General features: G+C 34.2%; 1 protein-coding gene across 2 annotated transcripts in view; it reads left to right on the plus strand.

Moving 5' to 3' along the window:
- The window catches only part of EMC2 (ER membrane protein complex subunit 2), a 68952-nt gene that overhangs the window by 12457 nt on the left and 40894 nt on the right, over window positions 1–15601 (plus strand). For both annotated transcript variants that reach the window (XM_074201128.1, XM_074201127.1), the window contains exons 2-3: window positions 554–667; window positions 9551–9615. In XM_074201128.1, the coding sequence (XP_074057229.1) occupies window positions 554–667; window positions 9551–9615 (179 nt within the window). The remainder of the gene's footprint in view (window positions 1–553; window positions 668–9550; window positions 9616–15601) is intronic.

Here is a 15601-nt window from a genome sequence, read left to right on the forward strand (position 1 = left end):
TAATTATTTAATAAGTTCTTCATTCATTCAGGGTCACAAAGTCAGTATTTATCAGAGAGAGAACTTGAATTCAGGTCTCCTGCCTTTAAGGTAAACTCCTTATTTACTGCACACTGCCTTTCTCTACCATTAACAAGTTTTTAAAAAAAATATTCCAAGTATTTAAAATAATCATTCACTTTATCCTTTTACAGTTTGTATTTTTGTGCATATTTTATAATGTATGCATATACTTGTATAATAAATGTATATAATTGTGTATACAACTATTCAAGGTACATGAAATTAAAATTTTCATTGATAGGGGAGCGTTACCAAAAAGTTGACCTATCTGTTTAGTTGCTTTTGACATTGAAAAGTTGAATGATTTGCCTGTGGTCACAGCTAGTAACTATTAGAAAAAGAACTTGAATCTAAGTATTCTTGACTCACAAGTTCTCCCCTCTATCCACTATGCTCTCTACTTCTCTGACTTCTTAATTTTTTATTATAGATTGGTTTTATATTTTTGAATTTGTTATTGATCAAAGAAGTCAATGTTTTTGTTTTTCAGAAATGCGGGATAAAATGAGAAAGTGGAGAGAAGAAAACTACCGAAATAGTGAACAAATAGTAGAAGTTGGAGAGGAGTTAATTAATGAATATGCTTCCAAGCTTGGAGATGATGGTAAGCTTTTAGTTTTTTAATTGTTATTATATTAACTTACATATTTTTGTATAAAAAGCACAATTTCAGGTAGATGAATTTTATAGATGATTTGTTGATGAGAAAAAAAATAATCTACCTAAGAGCTACAGAGAACCTACAGCTACAGATATCACCTACTGTTCATGTACCACCTGGTTTCCATTGTTGACTCCAGCTCATGAATTTCCTTATATGATACTTTAGCTACTGAATTTTGTTGTGCTTAATTTGTGCCCTCTCTCAAAGATCAGTAAATTTCTTTTTAATGTGGTTACATCCTCCTCTGATTACAGATAAACAATCTAGCTTTAATTTAGCAGATGATCTTCAAGAGTTATTGTGACCGAAATTTCAGTTTTGCAGTTAATCTGAGTTAACACTTTCCAAATTTTGACTAGTCCTTATGTTACCAGGCAAGTGTTAGCAAATTTCCAACTTGGTAGAATTGACAAGAGCTTGCTAGTATTAACTTAGACTCTGAAGAACCCCGAATCACTTATAAATCACAGTGAGATATTGAATTGAAGTCTTTAGTGGTATACTTTTATGTACTATACTGTATTATTATAGAAATTCTGGTGACTAGAGATTATAGTTTGAAAAAAAAAGCCCTGATTTTGGAATTAAGGGAATAAGCTTTAAAATTAAAATAGTTTTTGTTACTTTCTAGCTGTTTAACCTCGAGTAAATTGATTTACTTCCCTGGATCTCAGTTTTTTTCATCTGTAAAATTAGTTGGACCTAGATGATCTTTAAATTCTCTTCTAAATCTATCTTGCTAGTGCTCTCACTACATAGTTGAAATTCCTTCCCACCAATACTGTATCTTAATTTCAGCAAATTTGATCAACTCTTCTTTGATAACCATATTATAAAATTAGGCATATTTTGACTGATTGAGCAACTATGGTCAGATTAATGATTTGATGTCAGTGTCACTTCTATCCTTGGTACCTTTCTATTTATCATTTTTATCAGTGTTTTGCTTGAGGATTTAGAGGCATGCTTATCTCATTTCATGATGGGATAGAGGTATAGCTGCTCCCTGTGCCCTGTGATTTTTATGGTCTTGATAGTTTTGAAGGCAACAAGAAATTAAATTCAGAATTCAGCATTTGAAATTAAGATTTTTAAAATGCCATTGCAGAGAATAAGATAGGATACTAGCATGTACAAAAGTTTTACAGAGTTTTTATAATCACACTAATTCAGTATGAGTCAAAAAAGCAAATGTAGCATTAGGAGATACAAATAAAAGCAAACTGTCCAGATTAAGGGAGGTAATATAGTTTGTTGATGTCCCATCTCAGACCCCATAGCAGGTATTCCAAAACTTTTCTTGCCTAAGTCCTTATTAACAGTCAATCATTTATTTGCTAGACAGTTATTGGCTTCAGTTATTATGAATGATACTGTTGCCAAAGAAGCTGGTGTCGCCAATAAAGATTGAGAACTCCTGTGAAAGTGAAAGAATTCACTACTAACCCTGGAGTTGAAATAGCTCAGAATTTTAATTCACAAGCCTACAAACTTCACAGATTAAAACCTTTTTACTAAAGAGACAACAAGCTATTTGTAAGCAGCTTGAGGACTAGGCAAAGCACCTGAGGGAAGAGTGAAAGGAAAACAGCCAGAAGACCTGACTGAATTGAGACTCCAGTGAGACTGGAATCCTGGAGTACAGGGCTTAAGCGTGAGGACAGACTGAACTAGGTGAGACTGCCTGAGGATAAGGGAGAAAAGAATAGAGACCATAGTTCTCCATTTGGGAGCTTGTGGTTCTAACTTAGAAAGACAAAGTGCCCATCCTGCAATTTTTTTTTTTTTGTCCTTCATTCCTGTCATGACATCAGGGAGGTGATGTCATGACAATCATGTAAATTGGATTTGAGTGAGGGGATGCTGTGCTAAGTCACCAGCCTTACTTTCTCCACCAGAGTCATCTGAGTCCAGTGGCCAATTATGAATCAGGATGACTGGAGATGACTCTGGACTGTGAGACAATAAGGATTAATTGACTTGCCCAGGGTCATATAGGTAGTGTCAGTTGTCTCAGGTCATATTTGAACTCTGGTCCTCCTGACTCCCCAGTGTTCTATCCACTGTGCAGGAATGAAGGAGGAAGAGGCTTCTCTTCCAGGGACCTTTCATTAAATGCATTTCTACAGTGGATTGGACAAGATGGCACTTGGAGAGTAATCTAGCATCTAGTTTGACACACTAGTGCAAGCATGAATCAGGTTCAAAGTGAAAGGTCAAGGATTTTTTTTTTAACAGTATAGAGGTTACAAGGACCAGTAAGATTACAGGATTTTAACAGTGCAAAAAAAGATTACAAAATGTTTCCAAATGCAATATTTCCTTTGCCCATAATTCTTGCATCAATATAATCCCTCTTCTCACCAGTTCACATTCTAATGGGAGTCAATAATGGCCTATGTGAGCATGTACAAAAAACCCCTACTTTTTAAAAAGTAGTTGGAAAGGTGAGGCACTAGTAGTTAATGTGATCAAAGAAAAGAAAAACATTATGCAGTAGGTTTTGAAGAGAGGGAGGCTATGACGTGGAAATGAAGAGAGTGCCATCTAGCTGATGCAAAGGTACAGAGACAGGAGAAGAAGTCTCAGGTATGAGGAACAATGGTCATGTCTGGGTCATAGAATATGGAGAGGAGAATAATGTACACCTAGTGTAGGATTGTTGGTTGAGGCCAGGTTGTAAAGAGATTTAAAAGCTGAACAAAGGAGTTTGTGTTTTATCCTGGAAGCATTAAGAAACCATTGAAATTGATAGAATAGAAAAGTATTACCATAGGATCTTGCATTTAGGAACTTCCTCACAGGGGAAGAGATGAGACAGGAAAACCAATTAGGATTATCTCTGCTAGAAGTAAGGAGGGTCTCAAAGTAGTTGTATAAGCCTAGAGAAAGGTTTGGGTATAAGACATGTTGTAGAAGTAGAAACACCAAATTTGGTACCTGATTGGTTATGTTTGGTGAGAGAGAATAAAGACCTGGGGATAGCTCCAAGGTTACAAACCTAAGAGACTGCAAAAATTCTGCCTTTGACAGAAGCAGTGAAGTTTAGAAGAGGGAATGTTTTGGAAGATGAAATGATCATTTATGCTTTGGAAATATTAAGATTTTCAGAACATCCAGTTTTAGACAGTAATATAGAATTGAATGTCAGGTGAGAACTCAGGACTATTTAAGAATCTAGATATCATACACATGAAAATGTGATAATTAAAATCTTGGGAACAGTTGAGTTAGATTGTAATGGTTTGGGTGCGGGCCTAAGACTAAACCTTAGAAAACACCCATGCTTTAGGGGATATGATTTCTGTGATGAAAGAGTGAGAATAGGAGAGAATAGTGTCATGCAAGCCTAAGGAGCAAGGAAGGATTATCTTTTTGTAAGAAATTGGGGAAAAAATTAAATTTTTTTGGATTTTTGGATTGGATTTGGAAATGAAGAGAAAGGGGCCTCATTTGAATAGTCTCAGGTTTCTTAGGAAAATGAAGAAGGTCCTTAGCTCAAAGAAAGCATGGAGGCAGAAGTGAATAAAGGTTTGGAAAAGCTTCTGTGGGAAGTGAGATAGGGAATCATTTAGGGATGATTTAAAGGATCATTTTCCTGTAATATAGCCCAGTTGAAGTTGGATGAATTAATTTATAATGTATCCAGTCAGCATGATTGTGTGACTTCATTCAGTAGCATATGAGTTGAAGAAACAAATTGTGGAAGAAATCTAGGGCTGAAGTTTAGCAAGAGACAAGCAGTGATCATACAGGGGATAGTGGAAATTAACTTTGCATCTGATATAAACTAAACATTTCTTCACTAAAAATTTCTCTGTTATCATCGGCCAGCTTTTCCTTTTCTCTTGTCAGAGGAAGAAGTATGCATATTGCTTCTTCTCTCTTACTAATTTGGGCTTTGGAATCCCATTTCCTCTTGTTTTCTTCAAAGTCTGGTTCTGTCAGTTTATAGGATCCTAGATTTGATCTGGAAGGATCATTTGATACCATGTAACCTAACCCCCTTTTTTTTGTAATAGAGGAAGAGACTAAAAGTCAGAGAAATTAAGTGATTTTACCAAGGTAACATAGCTAATGAGAGTCAGAGATAGCATTGAACTCTGGTCTTCCTGAGTCCCAGGGCAACTCTGCTATACTATATTGCTTCTCAGGTCCCCCATTGACTCTTCTTTATGATGATATAGATGCTATTTCACTATACTATTACTAGTAATAACAGTCCATCATATACTACTTTGAGGTTTATAAAGAATGGCATTGGCTTCATCACATAATATCTGAGTATCAGTTTACTCATCTAGAAAATGTGAAGTTTTGACTAGATGAACATTTTTCTATCTCCAATTCTTAGTACAGTGCCTAGCACATAGTCTTGCTTAACAAATGATTGATTACTTTCTCACACTTGATATTATGGTCCTGTGCCAACAACATTATGGGGGAGGCAACTTAAATATTATTTTACCCATTTTGTAGTTGGGTAAGCTGAGACAAAAAGGAAGTGAAGGAGTTCCCAGAACTACACAGTTAGTAAATGTCAAAGGTGAGAGTTTTCTGACTAAAAAACTTATTTGTTTTTAGATTTGTAATGTTGAACATCAATGCATCTAAATTTGTTTCTAAGGTCCAATTAAATTACTCTCCAGATGCAAAGTATACTATTTTTATATCATTCCCTTCAAGGATCCATCACCATTTTTTTGTCTATTTTAATCATTTTGAAGTCTTTTCTAATTGATACAAACAATTTTAAAGTTAAAAGGCACCTTTAATGACCAAACTCCATCCTGAGAAGTGATCACCTAGTCACAAAAAGATTGAACAAAGCTGCTTATACCTCCTTGTTCCTTGACTCTGTAGTGAGTGGATGTGTGTTTGTGTGTGTGTGTGTGTGTGTGTGTGTGTGTGTGTGTGTGTGTCTGTGTGTGTGTGTGTGTGTGTGTATGTATGTGGATTTTGTCTTTCCTGGCTTGATTGGAAGTTTTTTGAGGGCAGGGATGAATTTATTTTGTCTTTGTATTCCTAGATCCTACAACAGTGCCTGGAACATTGTTTGGACTATAGGTTGATTGATTGTTATCCCTATAGTGTGCAAGTCATTCTTTTGATTTTAAATTTTTCCCTCCTTTTCATTATTTCATAAATTTTTTTTCTAGATTTCTTTGTATTACTTATTTATATCCTAACTACATTTTGATATTTCATTACATTAATATGCCATAATTCATTACACCATTCTTCTTTGGACGACTTAAGGATTCTTTCAGTTGTTTTTTTTCTGTTATGTAATGATGGCGCTATGAAAATCTTCAAAAAAGATTGCTTTTAGTTTTTTTTATAATAGGATATATTTCCAGGAATGAAGTCAAAGAGAATGATTTTTTTCTTAACTTTTATTATTATGCCAAACTTCTCTCTAAAAATAATTTGACTAATTTGTAGTTTTACCAGCAATGGAGGAACATACTTTTTCCCCTACAACTATCAGTGTTGTGTCTGCTTTTCAATATTTTTGCCAATATTATAGTGAGTTGGCACTTTGAAGTATTTTAACTTGATTCTCTTGGATTATCAGTGAAGTTGATCATTTTTCTAAGTGATAATTAATGGCTTGTGTTTCTCTTTTGACAACTGTTTATATCCTTACACTAATTAACCATTGTGCCCATTTGTCTGAATTTTTAGAGGACTTTTTATCTGTCTTATTTGCTATAAATATTTTTGAATGTTGTTTTTCTTTTGTGTTTTTGTTGTGGAGTTTCAGGTTCATCTACCTTGTTTTTTCCCATTTGTTAAAGAAAAAAATAGTAATTTCATTTGCTGAAGAATAATAATTGTTTCCTTTCCACAGCCATGAACTCTAGAAATGATTGTAGAAAAAAAGACCTCATCATCTTCACCTTTTCTTTACTGTTAAAGAGAAGACCTCAACCCAATTCTCCTCTATGGAATTCTTTTTCTTTTACTTCTGTAATACCGAACTCTTTTGGTACCCCTATATTGGTGATCATTTCTTCTCACTCTTTCCCCTGCAACTCTTCACTCCCCCTTTACTGCCTGCTTTTTCTTTGGCCCTTTGATTATTTGTTCCACAAAGTTCTGGAATATTCTCCTTTTTGCTTTCGGTAATGTCTTCAGGGATGATCTCCATCTGACCCATAGTCTTAGATATCATGTAACAATGGTGTTACAGTCTCTATTTTCAGAAATAAAAGGCCAGTTGTCTATGTCATATATTTACCTGGACTTTTTACTTATAATTGGGCTGCCAAACCAAGTCATTTTGTCTGATATTTTAATAGTTGTCATTTATACACATCTAAAAAGATAAATGTTCTTAAACTCTTCACTTTCTTTTATCCCCTATTTCTAGTAATTTCCCCTATTTCTAGTAATTTACTGAACTCCTTGGATTCTGACCCTGTAATAGCTTTTGAATATGTCCTCTTCTTTTTAATGAATAACTTTGAACATAGTACTTATGCTCAAAATCCATTCAGTGGCACCTCATAACTTATTGAATAGAACACAACTTCTTTGCTTTTCAACAGTTTGGTATGCTAGCTAGTTTCTGAGCCTATTTTTTGTACTTTTCTTCTTCCATCATTGAAATGCTACCTACCTACCTTTCAAGTCCCAGTCTCAAAGACATTTCTTTTCTGAAGTCTGCAGTGGTATTCCCCTTTCTTTTCTTCCTCCTCAGAACAGATGCAGTATCTCCCTTTGAACATTTTGTACTTGTTCATTTCTTTCCATAAAGTTTCATATTTCCTTTTCTCTTGTTTGTAATTTTTTCTTTTAGGCCTCCTTGAGGACAGGGACCACTTCATTTATCTTTGTATCCATCCATTCAATCAGTAAACATTGGACAAGTCACTTAACTTTGTTTGTCTTGCATCCAGGGCCATCTCCAGTCCTCCTGATTCATATCTGACCACTGGACCCACCTAGAAAGTGAGGATGCTGATTTAACACAGCACACCCTCACTCAAATTCAATTCATGTGCTTGTCATTCCTTCATGATGTCATGGTTTTCTTTGAGAGTGAAGGACAAACATCATTAAATATTCTGGTGCCTACTGTGTGCCAGGAACTATTCTAAACTCTAGGAATACAAAAAGGGACAAAAGACAGCCCTTGCTTTCAAGAAACTTATGATCTCATAGGGGAGACAAGCGCCTGTGCGTGCGCGCGCACACACACACACACACACACACACACACACACACACACACATGCAAAGCAAGTTTTATATAGAATAAATAGGAAATAAGAATGCATTAGAATCAACAGGTATTAGGAAAGGTTTCTTGTAGAAGGTATGATTTTATTTGGAACGTCAGGAAGTATAGTTGAGGAAGGAGAGCAGTCTAGGCAGGGGAAATAGTCAGAGAAGAATGTCTTGAATCATATCCTTCATAGCACCTAAAACAGTTCTATGGAGTTGGTCATTGATAAACATTTTTCTAATGAATAGAATGTTAGTCAGATTACTCAGATTTGAACTATTTCTTTTCTTACTCTAGGTATTAAAATTTAAAAGCTTGGAAAAACCAGCTATCACTTACACGAGAGCAACTTTGGCAGGGGACATGAAAAAATCATATTGTTATGTATTGACAGTTAAAAGATATGGTAATATTTATCTGGCAAAGACTTTAGAGGGAGAATGTTACTCTTTATGGGATGTTGTATGGTAAAGAATATAGATTTATTTCTTGTTAATTCAGAAGGTAGAACTAGAACCAAGGGAATCTCGGTAGTTCTAAATTCAATAAATATTAAGTAACTAAATTACATGCAAAGGAATCTGGGAATAAAAAGACAAATAAGTTTCTGCCCTTATAGAGTTTATAAAAAGATACAGCATGTAGTGCAGATAAACACACAGTCATAAAGTCATAAGAAATAGAAAAAGAACAACCAGAGGGATCAGGGAAGTCCATGTGGAGGAATAGCTGATGAACTGAACATTTTTAGTCATATGTTTCTGAAAGCCTCTGACTGAGAAAGAGAGGGCTTTGCCAGCAAGGGGTGTAGATCTGTGGAGTCAACTATATGGAATGTGATATATGGAGAACAGTAAGTGATCAGTTTGACCAGAATGTGGATCTCATGAAATGAAAGGTAGGTAGGAGCTGGTTTATATGGAGGACTTTCAATGTCAAGTTGAGGACTTTGTATTTTTTGATGATTGGAGAGGGGGAAGGAAGAAGAGAACTGAAGGTTTTGAGTAAGGCAATGACATGGTCAGATCAGTTTCTTAGGGAGTATATTTTGGTTGGTATACTGAGTTTAGATTGGAGAGAGGAGAACAAAATAGAGGTATTATAGTGGACATTGAAATATGTATATAGGAATTGAAGTAAGAAGCCAGTGGATGGGAGAAATTGAAGATTAGAGAAAGATTAGTAGACTTAATTTCTATAGGGAATGAGAGGAGATAGAGGACACAAATAGAAGGCTCACTGTTTTTTCAGGGACTTAACTGAATCCCTCCCCAATATTTTCTCCTTCCTCAAATTTTTGATTGCAGTAATTTGCACTTATCTGTGCTTCTGTTTACATACTGTATGCTTCTAGACTGCATAAAAGCACTCTGAGGGCAGAGGCAGTTTTTTGTTTTGCTTTTGAATCCTTAGCACTTAGCATCCAAAGGCACTTAATTCTCATTGGATTGAATTGGAGAAAGGAATAAGGTAGGAGTTGTTTTCAGTAAGGTAGGAGTTATTGCTATCTGTTGGGAAATAAAGGGTGTTTTATGATGTTTTAGGCATTTTTATTTTAAAATTATCCACTTTTTTTTTTGGTCTATCTAGTTTGGATAATATATGAACAGGTGATGATTGCTGCTCTGGACTATGGACGGGACGACTTAGCATTGGTAGGTATTTAAGCTATATTTTACTTGCTTTCGATATTCTTTGTAGTTACAACTTAGCATGGGAAGATGTTGCTTGGATTTTTAAAATGCTTTAGAAGCAGTCTAATTTTTAGAAAAAAGACTGCTTTGAGTTCATAAACCATTTATTTTTACTCAAAATCCTTAAATGCCAAGAGGATAAAAGTCTAAAGGTATGTGATATGATTCTTAAGTAAGGCATTTTGTTTTAAACCACACACAAATATATATATATATGTATATATATACACACACACATATATAGCTGTTAACTTCAAAGTAGTTTTCTTGACAGTCTTAGTTAAATGATGTTACCTTTGTTCAAAATACTGTCTGCTCCTACATCATATTTTAACCATTTTTAATGTGGCAATTTTTTTTGCACTTTGGATGAATTTTATTTTGGGGAAGAGTTCTAAAGATTATTCAGGGTTATGTTTGGTGATTAGATGAGTGATAAACCTTAGCAATACTATTTTTGCTCAAGAAAAAGTTTATAAAAAGCATTGAGCCACATCAATTATCTTGAATTGTACAAAATCTCAAGACATTTGAAAATTTTACATAATAGGATAGTTGACTCTGGTTTTGTGGAATAGGTTTTACATTAACAGTAGTATCACCATCAAAAAGACATTGCAGTGTTTTTAATATACATGCTTATAACTTAGATCTTGACAGTGTTCAAGTTTACTGCACACATATACATATCGTAATATATTTGCCACTTTTTATTACTGATTACTTGTGTACTTAAAAATAGATTTTTTTTTTGTTCAGATTCTGTTGGAAGATCAGAACAGATATCTATATCATAGTATTTGGAGTCAAGTAGATCAGATTTTTGAATTCTTTCTCACTAGATTTATGGTCCTGAGCCAGTCAGTTAATCTCTGAGCCTTAATGGGAATAAAAACAGCACCTACCTCACAAGGTGGTTGTTGCAATCACATGAGTTAGAGAGAATTTTGAAAACAGACCTTAAAGTGCTATATAAAAAAAAGCAGTTATTGAATTATTTCTGTTTTGCACTCAAAATGCATAGTTCTTCATTCCCATAAATTCTTTATCTTTAAAAACTTCAAATAAGCATCCCAGTTCTTGTTCTTAACATTTGTCTCAAAGATATATATGTAAATATTTATTCTTTAGGGTTATCATCACAAATATCTTCCTTTCCTGATTTTATATCATCAGATTTTTCCCTGCAACCCTCCTTCTACTTCTTTTAGGGAGTTATCCTTTGTAAAAAAGATTTTTTTTTCTTAAGAGTGAGACAAAAAGAATTAGCAAAATCAGTATATTCAGAAAAATTGAAAATAATATAACATTTTATGCAGTTTCACACATACACCTCTCTCTTGTGTCCAACACTTAGCCCAGTGCCTTAAGGTTATTTTAAATGCTAGTTGACTGACTTATTCCTACTTTCATAAAGGAGTAATGGAAGAGATACTTATCTCTTTTTTGGGTATATTTGTAATTTTGAACCATTTCATTTTCACTTGTGATGGGCCTTGCCATTTATCTCTTTGTCATCATTATGCATGCTGTTTTCAAGTCTCTGCTTACTTCACTTTGTGTTACTTCATGTGGCTCTTTCTATGTTCCTCTGTATTCATCAAATTTGTCCTTTCTTATAGCAAGTAATCCATTACATTCATGTTACCACAGTTTGCTTGACCATTCCCTAATTGATTAGCACCTATATTGTTTCAAATTCTTTGCTAGTACAAAAAAGTGACCCTGTGTATGTATTCCTTTGTATGGGGCTTTTTTAAAAAAATGGTTTCCTCTTAGTTTATGCTTTGTAATGAAACCTCTGGATCAAAGATTGTGAATGTTGTAGTTACTTTATTTTGCATTATTCTAAATGTTTTTCAAAATGGTTGATTTTTTTTCTAAATTGTACCCATCTTTTTTTTAATGACTCTTCCAACATTGATTATTTCCATATTTTGTCATCTTTTCTAGTTTATAAGATATGAGGTGAAAGCTTAATTATTTTAGTGTGTATTTCTCTTAATTAGTAATTTGGAACATTCTTTTATATGTTATTAATAGTTAGCAGTTTTTTTGAGAACTAATTTGATTACTTATCTATTGGGTAAAAAGTGGCTTTGGGGTTTGTGTATTTCTGGTGGTCCATTTTTGAATACTAAAACTTCATTTGAGAAATCCCTAGTTCTACAACCTTTTTCTTCTTAGCTAGAAACAGACCCTTCCTTCTTGACCTTCTTGATATTTTTCCTCCCCATAATCTTCTTTTAAAATGATAAATATTGTTCACATGTAGATATGTTTAATTAAACATTAGATTCTGGCCTATTTTTATGTTTATAAGAGACAACATATTCTTTTTAAACTCCTGTATGTACAAGATTGGGTAGCCTTATCAAAATTGATGATTCAGGTTTAAATAAGTTTCAACATGTGGGACACTAGAGTGGTGATTTGACTTTGGAGACCTAATTTAAGTTTTTTTAAATATGAGGAAATTTCTAAGTAGGAAGCTTAAATGACTTTCCCAGAACCTCCCAACTATTTATAGTCAGATTAGAATTAGATTAGAATCAAAGTTCACTCCATATCTAAATATTATGATGTGATTGACACGTAAGTTTTATTATGAGGTACTCTTATAATTAGATAACAGGGAAGGAAAACTTCACAGTACTTTATCAGTAATTCACTTGGAATATTAAAGTTTATATGTGCTTAGTTACCTAAGATGTGGTGGGGAGTGGATCCGTTACTTAAGAGTTGATTTTTCTTTTGTATGCTACCTGATGTTTCTGCCAGACTCTTAGAATATATACTTTATCACACTTAATGCTTTAGATATAGTGTTCAACATACACAGACTCAGAGAATTTCATATTTGGAAGGGATCTCAGGACCTAACATATTTATTTAAAGACCTCAAGAAACAGGGAATGCATTAATTCCTCAAGGCAGCCATTATACTTTTAGATTGCTCTAGTTATTAGAAAGAATTTTTTTCTTTTTAAAATTTTCTTTTATATTGAGAATTTTACAAACAGCAAACAAATATTTCAGCATACAAAAAACCAGAAGACTACATATGAAAACTAGATCTATTATGTACAGCTTTTAATTACATTATTTAACATGATAGTAACTAAACTGCTCATCTGAATTCTTTTCTGTTCCTTTTGTACATTTAAAATATTTCATTGACATATTTCTTTGTTTTATTACTACCCATCACTAATTTTTTTTCTGATTAAATTGCTAAGATAAAGGAGGACTTGGAAAGTCTTTTTGCAGAAGGTGAAACTTTAGCTGAGCCTTAAAGCATGCCAGGGAAACCAGGAAATTGAAATGAATAGAGAGAACATTCCAGACAAAAGTTCAGCCATTGAGAATGTTTGGAGTTTGGTGGTATATTCATTGCAACAGAACAGTAAGGAAGCCAGGATCACTGGATCACAGAATTTAGGTGGGGCATAAGGTGTAAGGAGACTGGAAAGGAAAGAATTGACAGGTTATGGAGGTCTTTAAAAGGGAAACAGGATATTTATTTGAACCTGGAAGTCATAGGGAAGCACTAAAGTTGTTTGAATGGGGGAGGAGAGGTGATGATATGGTCATATCTAACATTCAAAGATAAGTTTTTCAGTTGACTGGATGATGGACTAGAGTCAGAAAATGGAAAAGAACTAGCCACAAGGTTTTGCAGTATTTTAATAGTGAGGTGATGAGCACCTGCACCATGATGGTTGTAATGTCAGAGGTTGTAATGTAGTGGGTATGTATGAGAGATGTAGAAATGCCAGGTCTTGGGCAGTTGATAGGAGCGTATGAGAGTGAGAAGTAAAGGATGACATTTAGTATTTGTGACTGGGATGGTGGTGGTGTCCTTGACCATAACAGGCAAGTTAAGAAGGGGGAGGTTTGGAGTTTTGTAAAACGGGAAAGATAAATTCAGTTTTGGACATTTAGATGTCTAGGATATCCAGTTTGAGACTTCAAGATTTGAGAACCAGTTGTATAGAAATGGTCATTGGAACCATGGGAGCTGATGAGATTACCCAGCAAAATAATATATCAAAGGTTGTGGCATATGATCAATATTCTTCTCTTCTCCTTAGTAATTCTCTTCTCTAGCTTTTCATGTCACCTCTCTCCTGGTTATCATCTTTTCTTTCTCCTTTACTAAATCTTCATCCATTCCTCTAATGGTAGGGATTCCCCAAGATTGTCCTAGTTCCTCTTCTCTTAATCATCTATAGTATTTTGCTGGGTAATCTCATCAGCTCCCAGTTTTATGTATTTAAAAACATTCTGAGAAGGGGTCCTTAGACTGCCAGAGAGATTCATTACCACTAAGAAAAAAAAAGATTAAGAACCTTTGACTTAGGTGTAGTATTGTCTAATCACATTGCTCCATCTCTTGTCCATTGGAATAGCAGGACAGACTTGTCATGCTTTGCTAGCTGAAATCTAGTTACACATATAACATTTTCCTAATTTATCAATAAAATAATTTTTTGTCAGAAAAAAGATAAACCATTTTTGTTCTGTGAGATCAGTGTTTTCTTTTTTCAGTTGTTCCCTCAATTATGGCAGGTGTTGAAGTCAAGCTGGCTGACCTATAGTTTTCTTTTTAATTTTAAAAAAGATGAGGACTGTATTTGCCATTCAGTTCTGTGGTATGTTACCTCTCCTATACTATTATGTTCTTTCATTTCTGACATTTAACTCAGCAGTGGCATTTCCCATTCTTTTAATACCTTGGAATGTACTTCATCTGGGCATTGTGACTTTTACTTGTCAAAGATATGTGCTTTTTTAATTTTCTTAGTTATCTTTGACATCAGTTCACTATTTGCCTTTGTCATCCTTTTCAATTCGAAGATCATTTTCTTTGGCAGAGAAAATAGAAGTAACATAATGCTTATTAGTTGTCCCTCTCTCCATATTAATATTATCATTGCCCTATCTTCATGCACCACACTTTTGTCCATTGATCCTCATTTCTTCCAGTTAACTGACAAAAATACCTTTTTGAGCATTGTTGTCCTCAGCTAATTTTTTTTTTGTTTTTTGTTTTTTGCAAGGCAGTGGAGTCAAGTAACTTGCCCAAGGTCACACAGTTAGTTATTAAGAGTCTGAGTCCGGATTTGAACTCAGGTCCTCCTGACTTCAGGACTGGTGCTTTATCCACTGTTCCACCTAGTCTCCCCATGTCCTCAGCTATTTTTGCCAGATTCATCTCAATTTAGGATTTTAGTGCTCATGATGTTGTTCTTGCTCTTTGCATCCATCTTCCCTGTCTATATTTCTTAGTTAATTTGTAAATTCTCTGTGCAGCCAAACAGATTAGTTGCTGATCTTTATTGATAAAGTGAGGCTCCACATCAGGAGTTTTCCTCACTAATATAACCACAGGTGTTAGTATTTCTTTCTTTAAAAGATAAGAAAAATGAGGTTTTGTGCCAGAGAGAAGTTTTGGGACATTAAAAGAACTCTGATTTCCCGTAACCAACTTTTTCTGCTTTTTTCTTCCTCTTTACTTGTGGGCACAGCCCATTTTCTGTGTGTAGTGTTTGTTTAAGATAGCCTGGAAAGAAGGCATGCTTTTCTCCACTTTAGCCTTTTGAGTAGTTGTAGATATTCCTAAAGAATTTAGGCAACATTCTGAATTTTATATCTTTAATGCAATGTTATCCACTGACAGAAATAGCTTAGGGTATTGCTATCTATGGGACATCCTGGTTTGATTTCGACTGTATTGTAAATCTGTTAGTGGCAAATACCTTTGATGAGTTAGAACCTTTTGTATTTTTCTTGTTATTAATAATTGGCAATGTAGTACAAAATTTTGTCTTTCAAGGAATATTGTATGATTTTGAAATATCAAAGGAATCATACTAAAGGAATTTTGCTAAGGTAGTGTTTTGTTGTACCAAATTAAATGCTGTTTGTAGTCTACAATCAGTGT

Source organism: Macrotis lagotis, chromosome X, assembly GCF_037893015.1.
Source record: "Macrotis lagotis isolate mMagLag1 chromosome X, bilby.v1.9.chrom.fasta, whole genome shotgun sequence".
Classification (NCBI taxonomy): Eukaryota; Metazoa; Chordata; class Mammalia; order Peramelemorphia; family Peramelidae; genus Macrotis; species Macrotis lagotis.